This window comes from Poecile atricapillus, chromosome 16 (assembly GCF_030490865.1).
Source record: "Poecile atricapillus isolate bPoeAtr1 chromosome 16, bPoeAtr1.hap1, whole genome shotgun sequence".
Lineage (NCBI taxonomy): Eukaryota > Metazoa > Chordata > Aves > Passeriformes > Paridae > Poecile > Poecile atricapillus.
Window position 1 is genome coordinate 10345745 of NC_081264.1, and position 23882 is coordinate 10369626.

The 23882-nt window shown below is 40.3% G+C and overlaps 1 protein-coding gene across 1 annotated transcript in view; it reads right to left on the minus strand.

Annotated features, from left to right (window-relative positions):
• The window catches only part of CIT (citron rho-interacting serine/threonine kinase), a 68676-nt gene that overhangs the window by 44736 nt on the left and 58 nt on the right, over positions 1 to 23882 (minus strand). Inside the window, exons 2-12 of the mRNA XM_058851836.1 lie at positions 22815 to 22940; positions 21922 to 22063; positions 20459 to 20634; positions 19475 to 19576; positions 19134 to 19276; positions 18201 to 18294; positions 16633 to 16836; positions 15951 to 16104; positions 8406 to 8586; positions 1282 to 1387; positions 266 to 409 (exon numbers count right to left, since the gene is read on the minus strand). Of these exons, the coding sequence (XP_058707819.1) occupies positions 266 to 409; positions 1282 to 1387; positions 8406 to 8586; positions 15951 to 16104; positions 16633 to 16836; positions 18201 to 18294; positions 19134 to 19276; positions 19475 to 19576; positions 20459 to 20634; positions 21922 to 22063; positions 22815 to 22910 (1542 nt within the window). The 5' untranslated portion in view covers positions 22911 to 22940. The remainder of the gene's footprint in view (positions 1 to 265; positions 410 to 1281; positions 1388 to 8405; positions 8587 to 15950; positions 16105 to 16632; positions 16837 to 18200; positions 18295 to 19133; positions 19277 to 19474; positions 19577 to 20458; positions 20635 to 21921; positions 22064 to 22814; positions 22941 to 23882) is intronic.

The window sequence follows — 23882 nt, forward strand, 5'->3', positions numbered from 1 at the left end:
GTAAGACAAACATCACAAAGAGTTTCAGCAAGACCAGGACAGTAGTCACTCCTGCATGATCTAAGCACATGACCATGAAACAACATCTGAATAAAACTACCAATCAAGCTTTTGCAAACACTTCAGGGCTCCGTGTTCAACAGATATCCTCTGACATAGCATTTTCTCTCCATCAAATACCCCACTGAAAGCATGATGGAAGAGAAACACAAAGACCACCAGATTTCAGGCCTTCAGAGCTGAAAGGACTGGTGTAAGGGCTCACACTGCATTCTGTGATATAGGTGGCCAGGTCCTGCTCCAGGAGGGATCGCTGGGTCTCAGAGGCTTTCAGTTCCACCTCCTTTTGGCTAAGTACAGCCTCCACCTCTGACACTCTCCGGTGCAACCGCGTCATTTCCTGCTCCATCTGCAATAAATATCAAGAGGTTATAAAGGGGGGCTTCAAAAGCTTTGTTAACTGCTACTTTCAGAGCTCTCTTTGTAAGGAATTTGTCTCCAAGAGACTTCTAGCTATGTTTCTCCAAATGGTGTTTAAATTCCGATACCATTGTCTCTGCTCCAGGAATGCACAGTTCTTCTTAAGGACAAAGTAGTAAGTCTAAGTCACCCCATTCATTCAAGCTGCTTGTTCATATTCAGTCATTCTTCGAACCCCAGTTAGCAAAGAAGACACAATCATTTTTCACCTGACTTGCAGAGATGGGTCACTTTAACCTTATCCCAAATCCATGCTGGACCAGAAGATGGTTTCCCCCCATCTCCTTGTCAGGAGCAAATGGTCAAATCCAGAACCGAGCAAGGAGAAAAATAATGGAACTCTCATAAAAGTCTCAAAACAAGCAGTAAGTGTTAAAAGACTCCACCAGGTTCCCTTTATTGGAGCACAGCAACTGTTACAAGACGTTCACCATAAGCAGTGACGTGACAACAGTTATATAAGCAGGAGCTGATGAGTGAGGAAGAGCCCTCAGAACAGTACTGCTGTAATGTGTGTCTGATGAAGAGGCAGGGCCTGCAGGAAGAAGCAGTCGTCTGATGCACGCTGAGAAAAGCACTGTTTAAAATCCAGAGCCGCTTCTTGTTAAGTTAAAAGTATCTACAGCAACAGCATGGCCTAAATTCATCTCCCTTTGTACTGGACAGGAAGCCACCTCTCTGAAGGAAAAGCACTTTGCCCACCACGAGTCTGGATGATCAGCAGCATCTGACAGATCCCTGGACATACAGTGGTTGCAGATTCCTGGAGCAATGGATGTGGCCAATCGCATAAATAAATACCTTGTGACACTTGTCCTGGGCGTCTTGGAGTTCTTTGCTCTTGAGAAGAAGTGTCTTTTCCATGGAGCTGACCTTGGCTGGGGAATCCACACTTGAAAAAACAGATCTAAAAGAGCAAAGCCAAACAGCACGTGAATATGGGCAAAAGGTACAGAAATCTGATTTATGCAGCCTCTGTAAAGTCATTGGGTACTTACTTATTCCAGGATAAAAGAAATGTGATTGTGCAGCAATCACAGCCTAACAGCCATCATTGCAGATCAAACGTACCATAAAAGCTAATGACAGTACATCACTATTAAATAATCCACGTGTACTTCTAGTTACAATATTAATATTTTCCATCAGTGGCTATGTCAGAGTGCAAAACAGTAAATCACAGCAGCAGTTTTGCGTGATTTGTAGGGATTTGTAGGTGCAACAAAAACAGAGCATAAAGTCAACGCAACCATTTGGAAAGAGAACAAATTTTCAGAGAAATGCTTTTTATTTGGTACTTTATTTTTAAACAGGTTTTTAAATTATCATTGAAGTATAAAAGCCCTACAAACTTCAACATGTCATAATCTGCACCACAGGAAGAAGAATTTAATATCCTTAGTTACATTCTGTGAATCAAAATTGAAACTTCCCTAACCCAATTCATATGATCCCTACAAACCCAATCAATATCAATATGATTAGTCACACTGCAGAACTTCAGAGTTCCACTTGGAAGTAATTTTTTTTATTTCCTGAGATACAACTGTACTGTTCAAAACAATTTGACTCCAGAAACCTGGGGAAAATATTTACTTGTTCTTAAGCTTTCTGTCTAATTGGGACTCAGCATTTAAGAAGTTTACCGTTCATGTTAGTTTAAATTTATTTTAGAAAAGGATAGGAAGCCACCTGATGTTTAGGAGCATATTTTTAGTGCTTTGCACAGTCTTAAATATGCAACCTGCAACCAAAAAATTAAGTACACACATCAAAACACAATTTTAAAAATCACCTTCTCCCTCGCATAAAATGATTCAGACTAGAGGCTCGAGCAGTTAATGATGGAAGCAGTGTTAAGTGATAGATGAAAACGCAGCAGTACAATGAAGGTGCTAATAAAAGATCACACAGGCTGCCCACACGTTGCTTTCTGCTTCTCCTGGCCACAGTTTGGTGTGCAGCCAGTTATCCCCACGGAGAGAAAGGAGCTTTGAGCAGCTCTCTGCATAGAGCCAGACACCCACACACAGCAGCACAGGCTCCTCTCAACACCAAGGAAAGTTTCATTCCATCACCACCATTTTCTGAGAAAAATCTACTCCTTAATCCAACTGGATATGCAGCAGAGGCACAGAAAGATATACATGGATTTTTACAAAAATGCAGCAACATTTCTGTATCAAACAGATCTTCAGCACCACCACCTCGAGCAGTGATTAGGAAACACAGTTTTAGTATCAGCAAACAAGCACAGCAAAATCCACCAATGCTGCCTTGAAAGGTCAGATATTAATATATTTCTTCAGAAACCTGATATGGAAAAACTTAGAAGAAAGAAGCCTGCATGTCAATGATAGAGATATGATCAGGACTTACAAAAAAAAAAAAAAATACTTAAAATTAATGCTTTTATACAGCATTCCTTTAGCCCTGGTCCAATCAATCTGATCCGTCAAATTACCATATTTAAAAATCAATTTATAAAGCGTGTCTATACTCCTACAGAGAAAAAGCAACCATCTGAGAAAGATGCATATTAAATCCCATAACAGCTGGGTGTACAAACAAGGCTAAAAATGAATAGTTGAGAAAAGCAGTCTAAAAATACAAATTAAAGCTCACATTAACTAAAAAAGACACTAAGGAATCTGCTTTCAAATGTTAATCAAATATATGTAAATAGCTGCAAATATGTACTGAGACAAATCTGAAAATCTTCTTATTATAAAAATTTAGTTTTACAGGTCTGAACTGTATTGGCTAAAGCAGTCTTTTTTTTTTAAATTATAGTTTCAATCTTAACCATCACTTTTTTACTTCCGTTCTTTTCAGATCTGAGGTATTACCTAAGAGAACTCTAGCCAGTTCTCACAGAGCTGGTTTTATTTGTGTCTTCTATTCCACCTCCCCAAAGGAGCTAATTTTATTCATCATTTTTGCTTGTTTATTTTATTTGCTATTAAAAGAATCAGAGCCTAATATTAACAGGCACTATTTTACATTTCAAAAATTTCTCATGGTGAGCCAGCTGAAAGCATCCCCAAGCACTGCAAGGCAAGCAGGAACAGGAGGGATTCAGGGAAGGAAATGAAGAGCTCTTCAAAAGGTAGGTGGTTCAGCCATGTGGGATGGGATGGGACAGGGCACAGGAGACTGCCCAAGTTTGGATTTCATGAGGTGACTGCAGAGGGAGCTGCTCCTCAGGGTTGCTGTTGGCTTTGTAAGGGGAGAGAAGGCTGCAGACAGATAAAAGTACAATCTTTCTTCCCCATCCCTGTCCAAAGAGAAGAAAAAAATCCTTAAAAATATATGTGCTGGTGACACGATGATTCTCCTGCCATGGAAACCGTACATCTGATCCCCAAGGGAAGCTGATCTCAGTTAGCACTGGACACACAGTTTTTAGGAGACATGCTCTCCCAGTAATTCTTTCCTGTGTACAAATTGTATTAGAACAACTTCCTGAACATCCATACAACCTTCAAAGTATCAGAAAGGGGTAGACAGAGGAAGTCAAGAGAAATGGAATACTGGCTAATCTAATAAGCCTTGTCATGGTGATAGAAGCTCTCAACAGAGCATGACAAGGTGGAAAATACCCACATTTCTGGGGCACTTATATTCTTCCTCAGTCAGCATCACTGCAGAAATTAAACACACACAATCCAACATCAAAAGCCATGATGCAAAGCTATCATTCAGGCTGGGACCATCTTTGAGTATTTCATTTAATTAACTGCTACATCTGGATCAATTCTCTTAGTACAACAGAGCAGTTTCTGCTGTTTCCTCTCAAGTGTGAAAAAAAAGATTAGCAAAAGGTAACCAGCTCCATCAACAAGAAAACTGCAACAAAAGATTAAAAAAATCCCAAAGCCAAGTCTAGAGTACCAAGCTCTCACAGCACTGGCTGTTCCAATTTACTCTCCAGAGAAGCAGTGCCTGCATGACTAAAAGCCAAGTTAACTTAGAGCTGACTAGTGATTTCACAGCTAGATCAGCAGCAGCCTCAACCAGCAGAACGAGCAGAAACGGTGCTGGTTGTGTAAAAGCTCCTCCAGTCCTAACGTGGCTGAGATGAAGAAGAAAAAAGCATTGGCATGGGAAAAGCTCCGAGCTGATTCTTGGTCTCCAACTTGTACCTTGTGCATCCCATCACACCTTGGAACTTCCTGTGTCCTTTTCTGCCACTGTCCTAAACCCCCAACTCACCTGTGCTTCTTCCTTCTCACAACAATTGGCACCATCTGTCCTAATCCTGGCCCCCACACAACATGCTGATAATCTCATCCCCCATCCCTCATGCTTTATTCTTTTTAGCATTATACTCATCTGTACCTTCCACCCCCTCGTAAATGCTTGCTCAGGCCTAAAAAAAACCAACCAAAAACAAACAGTGATACCATCAATCTGTGAATAGAGCTTGCTGAAGCAAAGCATATTTTTGGTATGCTCATCCTGTGCTTCCTCTTTCATCTATCTTTGGTGAAAGAGCTTACCAGAACCCAACAAACTGTTGGAAGAAATCAGTAGAAATCCTTCTTTTCGGAGGAATGGCCCATTTTAACTGTCAGTATTTTATAATGACAGTCATGAATCCATATCAAATTTTTAAATTAAAAAAACCTCAACCCCAGTAACCCAAAACAAAGCAGAAAACAAAATCCTAGAAATCTTGAGAAACACCATTTCTTAAGACCTTACAGAGAGAACACAAGCAGGCAAAAATATGCATAATAAACTACTTTTTAATTAGGCATTTATTTTTTATTAGGTATTTTGATATATTTTATTTGGTATTTATTTTTATTAGGCACTAATTTTATTAGGTATTTATTTTTATTAGGCAGCTTGGTATATTTGGTTAGCCCTGGATTTATAACGTATTTATCTTATGCTTCTGCTCGTCACCTGCAAAGGACAAGAACAATTTTGTTTCACCACTTGATGCATATTTTTGGCAGCTAAGGGTTTCTGTCACTTGTTCTAAGCACTGGAGATCAGCCATGGTTAGGGACAGGAAGTAAGGTGGGGCTGGCTTTTAATGGAATTAAACTCTTGGTTGCCTCTTATCTTGTCACAGTCACACGCTTGCAGCCAAACCAGCAGCCAGATTTGCAGTCAGACAGGCTTTTCTCCCCCACATCCAGAATTCTGAGGCCATGATGAGAGAAAGAGTTAGCTGGTCCTTCTCTGCAGCCTCAGCCCAGCTCTCCTAAGCACAGATTTACTTAAACACTTGGCTAGTACAGGAACCCATGACTTAAGCAATGCCCTTGGATTTCTCCTGATTGCTTCCTATGACACATTATTGCTGTGCCTTTTGCATTTTTGTTAAGTCTCACATTTGTCAGAGGGACACAAATTCTTCCCAAATCTCATGGTATGGGGCAGCAGACAGAGCACTGTAATTCAATGGACCCTTTTAACTACACATCAACCATGTAATTTCTGGCAACAGGTCTAAGTGACTTAGGCAAACCCTTCCAGCCCAAAGTCATTGGGAGAGTGGAAAAGGGAACTTCTGTTATTCTCCTTCTGTCCTTCTTTTTTAGCTGCCTTTTCCCTGAAGTATTTGAAATTCCCAGTTCAGCCATAGCTTCTTACTGTCCAGTGGACAAGGGCAAAAGCATAACCCTCCCCTTTCACAGTTTGACAGCCCCCAGATTAAAAGTGCTGAAAGTTTCAAGGACCTTGTCACTGGCACTCTGCAGTTGCCCGGCCTTACTGTGAGCAGCACTAGAGGGTTTGTGCTGCAGACAGGAAAACAGATCTGCATCACTTAGCAACCAAAAGGTTAGACTTTCACATCAAAGATTTTTAAAATAAATTCTGGACTGGTAAACTTAATGACTTAGGACCTTGCAGAGAAGGCATCCCAAGATTCACAAGAGATAAGCCCCCTCCACGCTTTACTGTTCTTCATCTAAGAATTTGATATTCAAAGCAGTGAGGACAGAAACAGTACTGTATTTCCTCAAGTAAAACATACACCAGACAATATTTTATAAGAAGTTATCTTTGTGACCCATTTGCAGTGGTATTGAGAATAAACTAATCACTGCATTATTTAAATACACATATTTTAAAGTCTCCGTAAGGGCTTTGCCATACTTAAATCACCTTCTTAGAACAAAAGGCAATTATTTACTGCCAAAAATAAGTATATTTATGGAGATCTCACTCAAGAAAAAGAAACCGTTAAGATCTACTCATATTAAAATTATTTGGGAGAAAATTAAATATGACTTTCTGTTCCAGTTTAAGAAAAAACAGGCCACACCAAACAGAAATTTTACTTCAGTCGAAATTTCTGCAGAGGACATTAATCTCTATATTCATTTGCTATACCTCTTCTCACCTATTCCCAAAATTCAAATGTAACTTTCATATGCATTTTCGGTACCAGCTCCACAGAGAAAGCACCTCAGTCCATCTGCTACAGCTCTCTCAGCCTCCAGCACAGTTACACCACTGCTCTGAGACTTTACCCCACACTCCTCTTCAGTTCTAGTCCTGGGCCCAATTACATACATGTTTTTACCACACATATATGGTCACTATCGAGGCTTTTCTGACTGCTACCTGAATGGCCACACAGACCTGGTACACAGATTGCAGTTCCCCAGGCAGACAAGATAACAGCCTAAGTTATCTCACTCCTGAATTAAGACAGGTTTTAACCCCAGGTATCCACAGATGTAACATTCCATCCTGCTGACAATATTAGATCATTTCACCAAAAGAACACGTTCTGGTGTTTTATATCCTCTCCCTTCCTTCCTCTTTTGCCATAAAAGCAACTCTGCTGAGGAGGGGCAGCCAAAGATTCCCTTTTTATTTCTGGCATAACCATCATATAACCTTGATTCACAGTGTGAGCAAGATCAAAGATGTCAACAGTATCACCAAATTCAGTGACAAGCTTACTGCAGAGCAACTATCACAACCAATATGAAACAAAATGAAACTCAATTAAGACAGATTGACAACGAAGTCCCTGAAGGGAGCAAACCAGCAGCAGGGAATGAGGGTTGACATGAAAACACAGTGCATTGAGTCACTAACCCAGCCAAAGCCACTGCATTCCTGAGAGGCCTCCTGGTCCTGAGCTAAGGACTTCCCAACTTAACACCCTGCACTAATACTTTTTCAATACTGTCATCAGAAACCAACCACCCACCACATCAAATGGTTTATATCACACTACTTATATTCTTCTTTTTCTCTGACTCAGTTCTCCCAGAAATCATGTTTTCTTTCCATTGAAAGCCATTTCTCTGAGGTCTTTACATCCCTCCACACACACAGCCACTGCATATTTTATCTGAATCTCCAGTCTCTGAGCACACAACACAGCAATGTCCAGTCCTCCTATTTAACTTGACCCAGCAGCACAGAGCCAGCTGCCATGCAGCTCCTTCCCTTGCTCACTGACCCATCACTGCTCATTCCCAGGTTAGTGGAGATCCTTTTCTATGGATCACTGATTCAGCCTTACACATTCCCAGCACTTGGTGCCCACTCTCTGACCCAATGAAATAACACCATCCCCTTTTTCCATCTCTGAACTCCTCAGTATTCTCCTCCTTGCAGGGATCTGCAGTACCAGAAATGCAATCACCTACTGCTCTCTGCTTAACAGCAACAACTAATTCAAACTATTTGAACTACAATTTTAATAATAACTGGTTTAGAATGAATCTTTCCATCCCATTTCCTCCCCCTCATCCCAGAAATAATCAGAGAACAGTAGGACATGCACAAGACACACCAGCAACAGATAAAGCCCGAATCTGGCAGCTTCCCTACAGCAGAGTACAGTTAAAACAGCTTTTCCTCACACACACACCATCCTCTCTGTAACAAACCTTCCCATTTTTCCAGCAGTCCTGTCCACCTGAGCAATAATTTCTACTTACTCTGATCTGAGTATCCCCAAAGCCTTGATGAATGAAAACCCCACAAACGGCAAATCTTCCCCCGAGAATCCTGCTGTGTTCAACTGGCGCGTAGAGGATAAAACCCGCGAATTCTTCTCTGGTTCATCAAAATTTGAGGTGTCATCATCAGACTTGAGAGTAGGAACGAAGGGGGGAGGAGCTGGTGGAAAAAAAAGCAAGAAGAAAAGACAAAATTCAGCTACAGTTCACTCTGCAACAGTCCCACTCATTCAGTGCTTGCAATGGCACTGCAGCTCCTGCTTTTAATCTTGCTAACACAAGCAGACTGAGCTGCTGCTCTCAAAGCGTATTACAGCAACAAGAGATTAACCCCTGAGCTGCCAACATGGCTACCACTCTGCAGGCACAGCATCTCCCACACTGATCAAACTGGGATTTAGCTTGGGCATTTGGAGATTCTGGGGTTTGGGAGTTTTTTTTCAGGGTAAGATGTTGGGTTTTTCAACACATAAATAATTAAATCAAAGCACCAGGCTAAGAAAATCATTATTGTAATATAGCCAGAAACCTGTCAGTTCTGATTCATCTGGAAAAGGAAAATGTCTCCAACCTGTCCAATTAGTGACACTACCTGAGAAAGAAGCCTGATCCTCTGCTAGTCAGCTAAGGGATATTTCTTACCCTTTAACACTAACAAGAATCTTCCCAGCATGGGTTTCTAATCAACAGCAAACTGGTCTTTCTCCTGGAAGGTTCTAATAAACTGTAGCCACTAAAATCTCACTGGTCTTTGGGAAAAGAAGATTGATTTTATTTCTCTAAATGAGCTTCCTTAAGATCTGGAACTCTTGCCGGGACACCACTGCAGTCTGGCTCTGATACAATCAGCTCTGGAGAGGTATAAATAGCAGGAATTACAATGTATTTCTTACTATAATTTCTAAATTGGTACCACTTAACTTGCTAAGCAGTTGTTTAATTTCAGATGATTTTCTCGTGCTTGCTTTGGTTTAATTAACCTAAGGAACAAAAGGACAAGTTCTTCTCGGTGATGTGCAGCACCCAAGCTACCTGCTGGCTCGGCTATGTGGGGGAAAGGAATGAATGCAGAAGCCCTGCTGTGCAATCCCAACCTCATTAAATCACGTTTCTTAACCTTTATTTATTTATTTCATCACTCGGGTCCCCACTCATTGCAACTCTGAGATTAGCAAAGGAGAGACAGCTCCTCAGCCAGCAGCTAGAACAGCCCATTGTCACCAGCTGATGGAAGTGGAGTGTGCTAAAACCGTTACCATGGATCCAGTACGGATCTCCTGTCGCTGAAGGGCTGATGAGGACTGAAGGACCGGGAAAAAACGTTCCAACCCCTGCAGTGCAGGCTCCCTGCTCCCGAGTCCCCGCATGCCGGCTTTAGCCCTACCTGCCTGCGGCGTGCCAGCCGCTGCTGCCCGTGAGTGGCAGGGGCACAGCGAGTCACGGCTGGAGGTGCTGGCTCCCTCTAGGCTGCCAAAGCCTTCCACTGCCTGCCTTCAACTCTCCAGCCCCTCGCTGGAACTACCCACCAGCCCAGCGGTAACAGCCAGGAAAAAAAAAAAAAAATAAATAAAGAATCTGTCTGCATCAACTGCCAATTCCCAACTGCATGCGCAGGTTTGGGAGCAGCTCCCTGAAGAGCCATCCTGACGCTGCTCCCAAGCAGGGAAGTGAGAAGAAATTCCACGAAGCAGATGCTGCCCATGTACAGTAGTTCTGAGTACATTAGAATGAGATAAATGGGGAAAATATACAAATTAAATAGGTTCTGTAGTAAGCAGTATCAGCCTACTGGAGCTTACCAGCTCCAGAACATTTAAAATGTATATGTCAGTATCACAAATTTATTAATGTCTTCCATTTTATTGGATATAATAAAAATATATAATGCTGATATTTATGCACCATAAACATAGTTTTGAAATATAGATCGTTGACTGGAATATGTATTTCCTTTTAAAATTCACTTACTGTCAGGATAATGTCCAACTGCTCTTACATATACTCTTAATGATTTAAAACAGAGAAGTAACAGAAAAGAATTTGTAAGCATATCATCTTTAATGCAAAGGTAAGCCCAAAGTTGTAGTTAATTCACAGCAGAGGAGGATCAGTTCAGGATTAATATTTTTTAGTTTCAGGACCTTTGCTGAAAGAACTCTGTGCTTTTTCTCACAGAAAGGGGTGCTGTGGGAATTTTAACACTATTTTTGAAGGCAGATACTGTCTGTGAGTTAAAGTAATAGAGAAAACAGCAAACTCTTCATCTGCTAAAGTCTAGAAGGTTTTTAAAGAGGTAGCAAAAACCAACTTAGCTGCCTTTTTATAATGGTACAAGCACCTTGTTCTGTACTCTCCAGAGCCTGACAGATGACTTCATCTCTGAAAGAGAGATCTTAAGCCTTACTTTCCACCAGAAATTAGCAAAGAAGATATTAAGAGTCATCTTTAACCACTTGCAATTTAAAAAGAAAGTTGTTCCTCTTACCAACAGTAAGAATTGCTTCTCAAACCACAGGCACAAAAGAAAATATAATTTAACTATGCATGCACATAAAAAGATGAAAAAGGACTCAGTGGGGGAACAATGGATGCACAAAGATAAAACTGAATGTGAGACAGAAAACCTTCAGGGCTGGTGGGAAACTAGTTTAAAGAGCAAAATGTTTTACACTACAGCTTCCTCTAATGTTTAATAAAATATGAGAACAAAGAGAAATTGTGAATACTAGATTAAAATATAATGAAAAGACCCTTTGCCCTCTATTTTGCATTCACTAAAAAAACTGTCCAAAATCTCTGCCACCCTGCAGTATAACTTTGTTACAATATTTGTATCAAGAAATAGTAGAAACTAAAGAGAAAATTTGGAACAGTCATTTGACAAAAATACCTCTAGATGATAAGTAGTTCTGAACTTGTCAACAGTGGCTGAAAAGGAGAAGCAGAACTTCTGAAGAAGTTTCAGCATGCTGGATAAAAACATCACTTGGGGTAAGAGGGAATAACTTTTTTAAAAAAAAAAAAGGCACTAGATCACTCTGTCTGATATTGCTAATTATTTGGTAGCTTCTTCATAGATTCTTGTTCCTCAGACTAAGGAGTCCTTTATCTGATGTCCAAAATACCCACAGAATAAACAGAGTAGTCTTGTAAAACCAATCTAAACCAGACAATCACTTTTGTTGTCCAATGTGGGTCACACGATGGCATAATCTCTAGTTAAGTTATTATTTCTTGCATAAAATCAGAAAGCTGTCACACGATTATAGCATTTTCAGAACAAGATGAAGACTGGTGAATGCAAATACATTGATGTGCTTATCAACTGCTTCTTTAAAGGGAAGGATCCTTCAGCAGAGGTCAAGATAAGCCTCTGAGAATTAAATGTGAGCATCATGCCATCACATCTGACAAGGTGAAAAATTTGCACTTTTCTCAGGCTCACCCAAAAGGGAGGCAAAGGTATTACTCAAAAAGAGTAAACCCAGTGCTTCTACTCACACAAAGTGGCTGGGTACAGAGAGCTCCTTTTGTCTCCAACACGTTACAATGAATGTACATGTTCTGTTTACCATTTAAAGTATCTTGTGGAGAACTGCCTGTTTTAAAAAAACCAATTCCTTGCCTAGATACATCCCCACTTGTGGAAGGATGTAACCCTCTTCCATCTGTTCCAAAGAATGACTTTCAGAGGAAAAGGGGGTGTTGTAGGTTGCTAAGTTTAAGGGGAAAAAAAAAAAAAAAAAGAAAAAAATGAAAAAGAAAAAGGAAAAATCCAAAACCACCACACATATTCCAGTACTTTAATGAACTTATCATTAAGATTAGATAAAGTGTCTCTCATAGAAAAAAAGCCTTTTTTTTTTTAACTCTTCCCTCAGTGTGTGTATTTATGACAGGTACAAAGAACATTGCCATAACCAGGTCTTTCCATCCTTTCAAAATATTTTCATGCAAATTCAGAAAAGAGAGACTGCATTTCCCCTGGGACAGTGAAAGACTCAACTGAAATAGAAAACTTAAAGGCAATACAGAATGTTTCTTAAGGATAAAAATGTGACTCTTCTTGATCTACAAGGTGATCTATAAATTCTTTCTGAGGAAAAGCATTCACATAGCCTTTTTAAATAGGTTAGGCATTCCTCTTCCTCAGGCTCCAACAGACCTATTTGAGAAAGTGTTATGAAAGAAAAATAGACAATCCCACTGATGAAATTAAAGGAAATTTTCACTAAGACCTCTTATAAAAAAGGCTCTGTGGCAGTTCCAACCTATCTATACAATATTATCTTAACACCTTTACTGTTTTGTCAGGACAATGATCCAACACATCCATTTCTATTAACAAAAGTGATTTCCAACCTGTAATTGAAGTAATCTCCACTTCAAGAAACAAGTCAACACATTTTTCTGAAGACAAGGATTTAAATGAAACACCACAATGTGTAACTGTTAACGTCCTGAATGACAATGTGGTGTTCATAAGGATAAGTGTCTTGGACTCACGAATAATGAGATTTGGGTCCTGCCTGTTTAATTGCAGAAAACAGGTTAAAAATCAGTCTTTAATGCTTTCTCAAGTTCTTCTGTTTGCACGAGACATTAACTCCTGTCTTTTCCTATATGTATAGTTTCCATGTGCAAGTCCAAATATGCCATTCCATTTTCAAGACCTCTTGGACTGTAGTTACAAAGCAATTCTTAAAATGAAAGGTTTTTCATGATGCACACTTTTTGCTCAGGTAAGAATTAAAGTTTTCTGACCATCTCCCAGCTAGACTTCAGCAAGTAGATTTTTGATTCCAAATTTAAAAGTTGATGCAGTTTAAGGATGTCAAATAAGACAACCAACAAAATCCCCAAATTATACAGAATACAGCCTTGTTGCTGATAACTCAAGTATGTAATTCCCCATTCTCTACCTCTGATTTTAGATTCTTTTTAGGTACTCAAATGGTTCTGTTATCAACTTTCCCGTGAAATACCTGATCATTTAGCTGAAACACAGATAAAAAATATGTTTATTTCAGGTAAATAAATTGCAAAATATTTTCAGAAAATTCTTCAATAAATGAACACAAACTTTTGAAAGTTTTGCTTCATTTTATTTTTGGGGAGGAAGTGTGGTGGTATCTGTTTCAGGGTGTTTTTGGTTTTTTTTAATAAGCTTTAGAAGTCATTAAATAGCCGAAAACCAACAGAGAGCAGAATCTATAAGTGTGTTTCAGTACAATACTCCAATGAAGGGGAAAAAAAATCACCTGTTGAGACAAATTCAGATAAACCTGACCTGAAGTTTAATGGTTTGATTCTGTTTTTGTAACTTAAGAGCTGCTTCTACAGACACACATTACTTGGACCCAGGGGAAGTTGGGAGCTTTTTTTAGAGGCAATGATCTTTTGGAAAGGGGTTTACTAAAAAGTCAAGTGTTTCATGGGTTACCATAACAACAAAATGTAAAACTGAAAAGTCCCTTAATGACACATTCTTAACCAAAATCGGTGCATCAAGAATGGCTATCCTGGAGCTCTCAGCATGATAATTAAATACCTGCAAGGCAAAGGTACCAGTTTTTTTCCCTACCTTGCCCAGACTGAAATAGAAATTACATCACTGCCCTTAGAGACTATAGGAAAGTCTGACTGTACTGACACAGAGTTTGTTTAACAGTTGTGGAATCAGAGAGTCATTTTAGTTGGCAAAGGCTTTAGGACCACCCAGTCCCAACACTCCATAACCTTAAAGTCTCTGACCAGATTAACTTGGGGGAGTGAGATTCTTTAATGTAAATCCAAATCCTATGACCTCTTCCATCACCCATCTTCTCAAGCTGCCATTGTTCCAGTTAGACACCACTATCAGCAGAGGTCAAGATTAGAAAGAAACATTTAGCTTTTAGATAGCCCAGGTCAAACTTGACCCAGGTTTTGACCAGAATGACAGCAACAGTGCTCAGAAAAACCAGCACAGGGAGAACCACTACAGAGAGCAAAGCAATAGGTGATACATTGGATCTGCTGCTTAAAGCACAGAGACTGCTGTGTTTTGTGCTAGTTACAGCGGGGCTTTATCAAGTATGAGGAATAACAACAAAGTGAGGGGTCAAAACTGCATGAATCCTCACAGTAGGTAGGGTGTGGATATTACAGAGAACAATGCAATCTGCTGGCCAGCTGCAGACAGAAACAGGAATTTTTAAAATCCCAAATGATTATTCCAACATTATAACCACACTAGGGCTGCCTACTGGCTTGTCCATCACCTCTGTCACACGAATTGGCAAAATGCTCCATTAACTCGTGCAGCTGTGTGAATACTAGACAGGCAATTGCCAAGGAAACACCAGAACATATGCTCAGATGTCATTCTTCTTTCTATATCTGAGATAATATGACAAATGCAACACAAAATTCAGGACCAGAAAGTGGTGGCTTAGTCAGGGCTCTGGGGAGAGAAGGCAGAGAGCACTGGGAAATGTATGCTAAAGTGATGAAAAGGGCTTGAGGCTCAATGGCTCTCAAAGGGCAGAAACAATGGAATTTAACAGAACAGCAGCTCCACAAGTTCAAAATTAATGAATCAACAGAAAAGTGAGCAAACAGTCTGTGGAGCTGACAGCTGAAGTGCTGAGATAGTCATCAAAAGTAGAAGCACTGGCTTAGCAATTTATCTTGGAAAATGGAGCACAATCATTCCCTTACAGCATAATTGATAAAAAACATAAGGCAGACATGTTGCTCACCCAGATAATCTTACAGTCCAAATAATTTAAAATACTTTCCAACACAATCAAATCCCCATACAGAGATCACTGATGAACTGTGAAATATTTGCTTTGGCCACGGAGCTGGTGCCTCGGTACTTCCAAATACCAAATTCCATTGCTTACATAATATTATAAACAGTTTTCTGCATAGAGAATTATCTGGTTCACTGGTTTTATTCTATTCCTGGTTGAATGAACAGATTTTTCACCAAAAAAAAAAGTAGTAATACATTATCCCCATTGACTTTGACAAAAAGCTCCAATGGCCCTATGGCCACAGGCATTTCATCACCTACTGGAACTACAAAAAATAAACCAACCTTAAATAAAGTTGGTTCACAAGTAACAAAAGAGAAATCTGAAGATACAACAACAAGAAAAGATGAAGCCAAAGTTAAGCAAACTGAGGTGGGAAAGGCCTGAAAAAAACATACTGATGCCTTTTAATCTGAGGAAGGACACGGAAAGGACCATGTTGATTTTCTAGTCTAGTTCCTGCAATAATATGGTAATTCATCAGAAATTCATATGGAGTTCAATAAAATTTCCTCTTACCTTACAGTTTTCACCTGAGATGTTAACATAGCCTTTGCAAAAACAAAAATGAGCTGTTTCATTAAAAATACCTGCTCCAGGTATCAGTCCTGTTTTATTATGAATAATTCAGATCAAACACGCTTAAATACTCTTTGTACAGGTTTTCCCATTACCAATAAAAACCAGAAATTGTTTATAAATACATCTTTATTCTACTTACAATTACGGATATTGTTCCAGTCAATTTTAGAAAAAAATGGATGGCAGCAGAGATCCTCATAACCCAGCCTCTCCTTCTGCCCACAGAGCAGGCTCTGGATCAGGTCAAGAAAGTCACTGCTAACTTTCACATCCTCTGGGAACTTCAGAAATCTCTGCATTAGAAAGAAATGGATTTCTGCTCAGTAGGAAAACAGGCTCAGAACAGGAAGATTAAGTTTCATTATTCTGAGATATGTCAGGTACAAAGGATGAATATTTATAGCACACAAATAAAAGCATGGTGCATTTTATCCAAGTAGGCTTTTATATGCATTTACTGCAGCAAAGATAAGAACACAGGAACAACCATTCCCACCCAGGCAAATGGTATCCCAGGTCACCATCTTATGCTGAACAATGGCACACATAAATGGAAGAGTAAAACAAGACACTTCCCCAGAAAATTCTCACAAACTTCCAAGGGTTTATGGCTTAGGATTTTTTGCATCAGGGATGATGACACCTGTCACAAAAAATAACTTGATACCTATAATACAGAGACATATAAATACAACACAGTGCATATATTCCAAACATGTTATGAACACGACAAAGTAAGAGACATCCATCAACTTTTATGTAAAGCTGAGAAAAACAGCCTTTAGTTACAGCCTTTTTACTTGAGAACAGGGAAGCTCTACCTGGAAGTTCATGATGTTATTGAAAGTTTTTGCTGAAGTGCCTTCAGTGAAGGGAGTCCTTCCATAAATCATTTCATAGGCGATGACTCCGAGGGACCACCAGTCACACTCGGGGCCGTAGGAGGCTTTGCCATCCCCACCCAACCCTGTCAGCATCTCTGGTGCCATGTAGTCAGGAGTGCCCACAGGGAGCCTGGCATTGACCTAGGAGCAAAGATAAACCAAGTGAAATTACAGCACTTCCTGTTCAATAGATCTTCATAATAAAACAAAGCTTTTATTCCCCCACCCCTTTTATTTTTTTTTTTAATGAGACATAATTTTCAGCCCTCTGATTGAATTTTAAGAAAGTAATTTTAAGCAAAGCTGTTTAGCAAATAAGCGCCAGGTTAAGGAAACTGCTGATAAAACAAACAAAGCTAGCTATTTGGTATAATCAGCCAAATTATCAGAGCTAATTGTTACTGCAAAGTACAAACTGCTAAAGCAGAAAAGCAGCATCCCAAAAAGCACAGAAATACTAAACTGATGTTTTGAACAGCAAACATACTCTGCTTTAACTAGTGTTAACAATATAATCATCACAGCTGAAATTTCAAAAATGGTCAAGTTCAGACATAAATATTCCCTGCCTCATTACATTCTCTGTCACCCTTACCTTTTTACCTAGTGTTTATGATCAGCAAAGCACTAATATTTGAATTTCTGGACCACTTAGAAGAGGTAATTTAGGAGCCAATGCTGCAATCATTTTTGTACTGAGTGGCATAAAGAATGAAACAAAACAGCAGGCAGGCTAACACAAAAACCTGTGAGTGACTGAAGAGATAATGTGAGGAAGAAAATTAAAAGGAAAATGCAATGCAGAGAAGCACTGAAGAGGTAAGAGCAGGGAAAACAGGATATTAAGAATCACATTACAAAGAAAATGTTATGGAAAAATAAAAATTGTAAAACAAGACAGAAATATGGTACAGAACTTCACGTTCTCACTTAGATACATTTAAATTTTAAAAATTTTCACTGGAAGTTGTATGAAGTTAACAAAACTTACAAGCAACTTATAAAAAACTCCACTGATTTAGACTTGATGCAGTACTTTCTGGTGAGTGAAGCCCAGAATATCTAAATGTGACTCATTTTGATCAAGAGCTCCCCAATACTCAAATTTATGTCACCTTATTTACAACAGGCACAATTTTTGTTACAACTATAAATCCACAGCCTCTTTAAACACAGCAGTGAGCAGCTGTAAGAACCAGTAGAAATATGATTTTGTATCACAGTGCCACACCATGAGAAAGCAGACTTACCTTTACCTTTCTTGTGTGTTAATATTTTAATAAGCAAATATGTATCTGCTGAGGACTGCAAAAGATACTTGACCTCATGCTTGAAAAGCCATTCACAAATGGAAAAATACAATCGTGAATAGATTCCATAGTGAACAAGAAAAGCAGAAGAGAGAAGAGCAAGGTGTAATCAAAGAACAGATACCAAGTTAGTTCTCCCTTTCCAACTGGACTATCCAATCAAGCCACAGACAAAGTTTAAACCTACATTATTACCGTTTTGTTTACTGTCATTTTGGCAGCTGACCCAAAGTCCACCAGTTTAACGTGTCCTGTTCGGTCAATAAGAACGTTCTCTGGTTTGATATCCCTGTAAACCAGAAGAAAGCAATCAGAACCATTCCAGACCATTTTCTACAGGACATCTCTATTCAGCTATACTCAACCTCATACATTAAGTCTTTCAATGGGAGTCTTTTCCCAACAGTTGCACTTTTTCCAAGCAAATATGGAAGTATTACAGTTCCCCTTATTTCATAGAAGGTTAATAATTGTTGACAGCAGATAAAAAGGGAAGATGATTTTGCACCTTGACCACATTGTAACTGAGTTCAGTAAAGTATTTTGTAGTTTTCTTCCTAAACTCTCTCACAACTTGCTCTGCACATCTTCCAAATTCAGCCAAGTGACCTCACACTAAGAAAGCCACAGCCCATGCTCTGAGTGCAGTCACTACAAACTCTTGGAACATAAAATACTTCCTAACATTTCCACACCCCCAGAATGGAATCATTTTTTTAAATATCAATATGATTTGAAAATGCACACAGTAACAGTCTCCAAGCCTTGAGAGAAAACTGTGATATTTAACTACTCCAACATCCTATACTGCACTGTTCACCAATCAGCACACAACATTTTTAACAATTACATTAATTTCCCATAGTATTTGGTGCCAAAAGCAGCAATCCATGGAAAAGATTTAAATTTTTCATAGTGCAACATTAAGGCTTCTTTTTACTAAGCCTCCAGAAAAATATGTGTAACAATCCTTTCTTGATATTGGTCTGAACTTTACATCAAAGTTAATGCCTTGAGCTACAATTATAGTTGGGAGTCTGATTAATTTTCTAATTTTGTCTTCTGGCATAGCATGTGAAATACTGAAAGAGGACAGAATACGGAAGTACCAAAGCAACCTTTACGTACCGGTGGACATAACCCATCTGATGGACACTGTGAATGGCCAAAACCAACTCTGCAAGGTAAAACTGCACCATATTCTCATCCAGTTGGTCCTCATATCTGTTTAAGAGTGACAGCAAATCCCCTCCAGGCTGGTATTCCATCACCTACATACCATTTTAAAGGAATAGATATACAAGATAGTTCATTCGACTCCCCAGTAAGACACTGGGCACATATCAAACAGTGCTATGCAACAGAGGAAAATTTACAGAAAACAAGCACATTTCAGCTATCACATTGTTCTTTAGTAAACCAACAACAATGGTATTCAATAGAGGAGAAAATCAGAGACTCGGCATTACCAAATAGAGATTTTTCTTGTCTTGAAATGCATATTGTAACTGTGGAATCCATGGACTGGTGCTCTGAGCTAATATGCTGCGTTCTTCCTCAAAAAATGACACCTACCAAAAAAGTGTTCAGTTACATCATGATGAGAGGAAGTGAGAATACATTAGAATTCCCTAGATTTAGAAAAACTTGGCACACATCACCAAAAAATTACACAGATATTATTAAGTGCTGTTTCCTGAGCAAGTGCCATGTGAGGGTAGAACCATACTTTGCTTTCTTGTCAATCTGTGCCCCAGAAAGGGTAACTTTAGTTGAGCTCCATTCCTGCTAGCCCCAGACAATGCTGAGGGATATCAGGAGCAACCTTACTGCACCATGCATTGGAAACAACTGATGCAGATATTGTATAAATTCATGAGGTTTCTCATGGAGTATCTCTGTCCTACTTGTCATCTCATGTCAGCAAAGATTAACTTCTGTTTCTCACCAAACTATGAGAACAACCTCCATTATCCCTTTTTTAAGTTTCCAAGTAACACATTTCTCAAGCAAGCGAGAGGCTCTCCATAAAAATCCAGTCACCACAGTTTGCCTTCCCACCCACTCTTGACATTCTACTTCGCTCTTTAAAATAAAAAAAAAAGCCTTAATGAATAGATTGTCTGAAAATTCAAACCATCATCAACAAGATCAATACTGATTCAATGTTTCCGTCATCTGTTTTTTCTTTTCTTATAATTAGATGGGAAGCTCTTCACAACAAGGGCCATGTTTTGGTACCTGAGGATGGCACCTCACCCAACAGACCTATAGACTGTGACAACAGCTTTTAAACACAGCAAAACTACACACAAATTTATTGCTTCACTGAAATGTAGGATGAACTTTCTCAAGATATATTTTTAACTCAGTTCTAATAATAGTGACAGAAAGGAAGTGTTCAACAAATTGCAATTTATCCTCCTACTCTCAGAACAGAAAAATATACATACGTGCTCCTGCGCCAGCAAGGACTCCTTGCTCATCACCTTCATAGCATAGACATCACCAGTGACTTTCTCTCTCACTACTTTGACATCTGCAAAGTGACCACAGCCAACCACACTCTTTACTTCAAAGTCCTTCACACTGGGTTGCAGTTCCTTTAGTTCAGCGATAGCCTCTGCATCTATAAAAATAAAATACTTATTTTTACATTTGGCAACTGGCATTTTATAAAAAAGAGACAACATCGAAACTAGGGAATAAAATTTTAAAAAGCCCCAGCAAACCAAAACCAAAAAAATCCCAACATTTAGTTCCAGATTCTCAAGAAATGTTAAATCTTTCCAGAATATGCTTCTTAAAAATAACAGCATGCATCAGAACTAGAAAAAGACTGTATCAATGCAGAGTTAAGTCTGAAATATGGTACATACAAAAGGATCAGGAAATGCTAAGACAGTTCCCATAGCAACCAAAATTCTGTCCCATTCATAACATCAGAGGCTGAGAACCTCTTTGGTTTCTAATTTCTTTCCAGCCATCCTTTATCAATACAAAGTATATTCTCTAAACTTGAGGGCTTTACCCAGCACATTCTAGTCCAGGGGCAGGGTTTGCTCCTCTGCCTGAGGGAGGCACCAGTCTATTGTCTAACAACCAACCACAGGCATTTATTGCAGATATTCAGCTCAAGTTTTCCACTGACTAGTTCCAGCCAGCATGCACTATGATAATCAGTCACTCAAAGCAGATTGCTCTAAAAATTTTTCAAACTAGCAGAAAATTACTGTCTGCTAATAATACCAACAAACCACTGAGTGGAACTATAACGGGGGCACAATGTTACTTGAAATCAAATGTCTTTCTGCTATACCTTAATGGAAAAATTGACAGGAATTTTCTTTGTTCTCCATAAGGAATCTGAGCACATTATCAATAAAATATTTACTTTACATTATCAATAAAATATTTACTCCTTTAGGATCTGTATTTCTGAAGCACAGAAATACTCTTTACAAGTTATACATGCAAAACTCGGGTAACACATGGAATCCAAAAGGTGAAAGAGCCAGGGATTATCAAGTTTCTCTCTCAAATCCTTTTTTCTCATAGTCCCTATCCTGCTCTCAACTCCTGACATCCTTCTGTGGTGCATGCTCAGAGCTTTGCTGGAGCCAGTACTCACTGTCCAAGAAAGTACCTCCTCAAACATAAATACAGTACAAACTAAGAAGGAGGCACATTTGAGTCACAGCACTTCAAAAGCCACTTGCATTTGATCTTCTCGGACCTGAACAAATCCTTACTGAGTCTGCCAAGATCCCCTTTGCAGAGTTGAGTCTGCCAACAAAAAATCAGAAGCTCAAAGTCCTGGGTTACAATCAAAGCAACTAAAGCATTACTCTAACATCCAGATCCTTAAGAACTGTTTCATAAAGTGACACCTGAAAATTAGTCTAAACAAACTTACACTTCTTGACAAAGTTGCCAACATGTTTAATTTTCATTAAAGCAGGGTTTTTGCATTCTTCAAAAAGAACAAATAATGAATCAAGGATGCCTTCCCGGGAGAGAGTAGACATCTGCTGTTGAGTCACAAAGAGTGGCTTCCCCTGGAAAAAAAAAGCAGCAACAGCAGATGGAGTCTCAGACAACAATGAAAAGCCTCAAATCAATAACAGATGTATAGAGCAGATTATATATTATCCATTTTAAAATCACTGCTTCAGAAATTAGGCAAATGATACAGAAGTGTGAGGTAAATATATCAACTCACTATCTGAAATAGCGGTTACAGGTATTTTTCTTTCAGAGAAAGCAATCCTTTAAAGTTTCGAGCAACTAAACTAACAGTTTCAAGAAAGCAGTGATTCAAATTTTAACAATCTATATTCTCCTGATAACTCTGAGCTGACTGGCCTTTTCTTTGACATTGCATCATGCAGGTTTCTTCATGGTATAAACAATTTAAGAAATCAGCATCAACACTAACTCTAGAAGGAAAAGCTGTTGGACCTCAGATGATGAAAAAGCAGCCCCTTAGGTAAATTCATCTTGGAACAAACCCACAGCTCCTTCACTCATGAAAAAACTGAAGATTACAGGGGACAGAAAGCAATATTCCATCTTTATGTGGAAAAATCCATCAGGCTAAAACACACAGATGGACAAAATGTAAGACCAGGTACTATCCACTGAATTTGGTGCAAACCGAATACACTTTGAACTTCACCTACTCATCCCTTTCTTTTACCCCAAAGAATGACACAGGCATGGTTTCAGCACCAAACAAGCAAAGCTGTATTTTGAGATATCGGGAATGGACAAGGACAATCAGCTGCTCCCAGGCCAGATGTTCTTTACCTGAAAGAGCAGATTTAGCCGAGAGGCTCGGCTGGTGATGGGCTCCATTGGTCCTGCCTCGACCGGATTTCGGGCTCCACATTTAAACTTCAACATCTTTACAGCTTATCTCATATAAACGATCACCTGAAAAAGGGAACAGGGACATTCAGGAAGCACTCGACTGGCTGACTCTAAGTAAAAAATATGGATATGGGGGGGGTGTAATGTAAGCAACATCTACATTTTCTCGGGGACAAAATTTGTAAATTTAAACGCACCTGGAGCGCCCCAGCAATTAAAACGGGGAGAAGCAATTACATTGAAGACCTCCGAGACCATTGAGTGCGACCTGTGAGCGAACCCCACCGTGACAATGTCCCCGCGGCACTCAGCGCCTCGGCCAGTCTATCCTTAAACACCTCCAGGGACGGTGACCCCACCAGCTCGCTGGAAGGCGCGGAGCCCCCCGAACTCCGCAGCTTCCAGCGGGCGGACCTGAGTCCCCCTCAGAGCCGCCCCATGCCAAGCCCTGTTCCCGGGTCCCTCACAGCCGCCCCGTCCCCAGCCCCGTCCCCGGGTCCCTCACAGCCGCCCCGTTCCAAGCCCTGTCCCAGGGTCCCTCACAGCCGCCTCGTCCCAAGCCCTGTTCCCGGGTCCCTCACAGCCGCCTCGTCCCAAGCCCCGTCCCAGGGTCCCTCACAGCCGCCCCATCCCAAGCCCCGTCCCAGGGTCCCTCACAGCCGCCTCGTCCCCAGCCCCGTTCCCGAGTCCCTCACAGCCGCCCCATCCCAAGCCCCGTTCCCGGGTCCCTCACAGCCGCCTCGTCCCAAGCCCCGTTCCCGGGTCCCTCACAGCCGCCCCGTCCCCAGCCCCGTTCCCGGGTCCCTCACAGCCGCCCCGTTCCCGGGTCCCTCACAGCCGCCCCGTTCCCGGGTCCCTCACAGCCGCCCCGTTCCCGGGTCCCTCACAGCCGCCCCGTTCCCGGGTCCCTCACAGCCGCCCCGTTCCCGGGTCCCTCACAGCCGCCCCGTTCCCGGGTCCCTCACAGCCGCCCCGTCCCCAGCCCCGCTCACCAGGGCCCCCCAG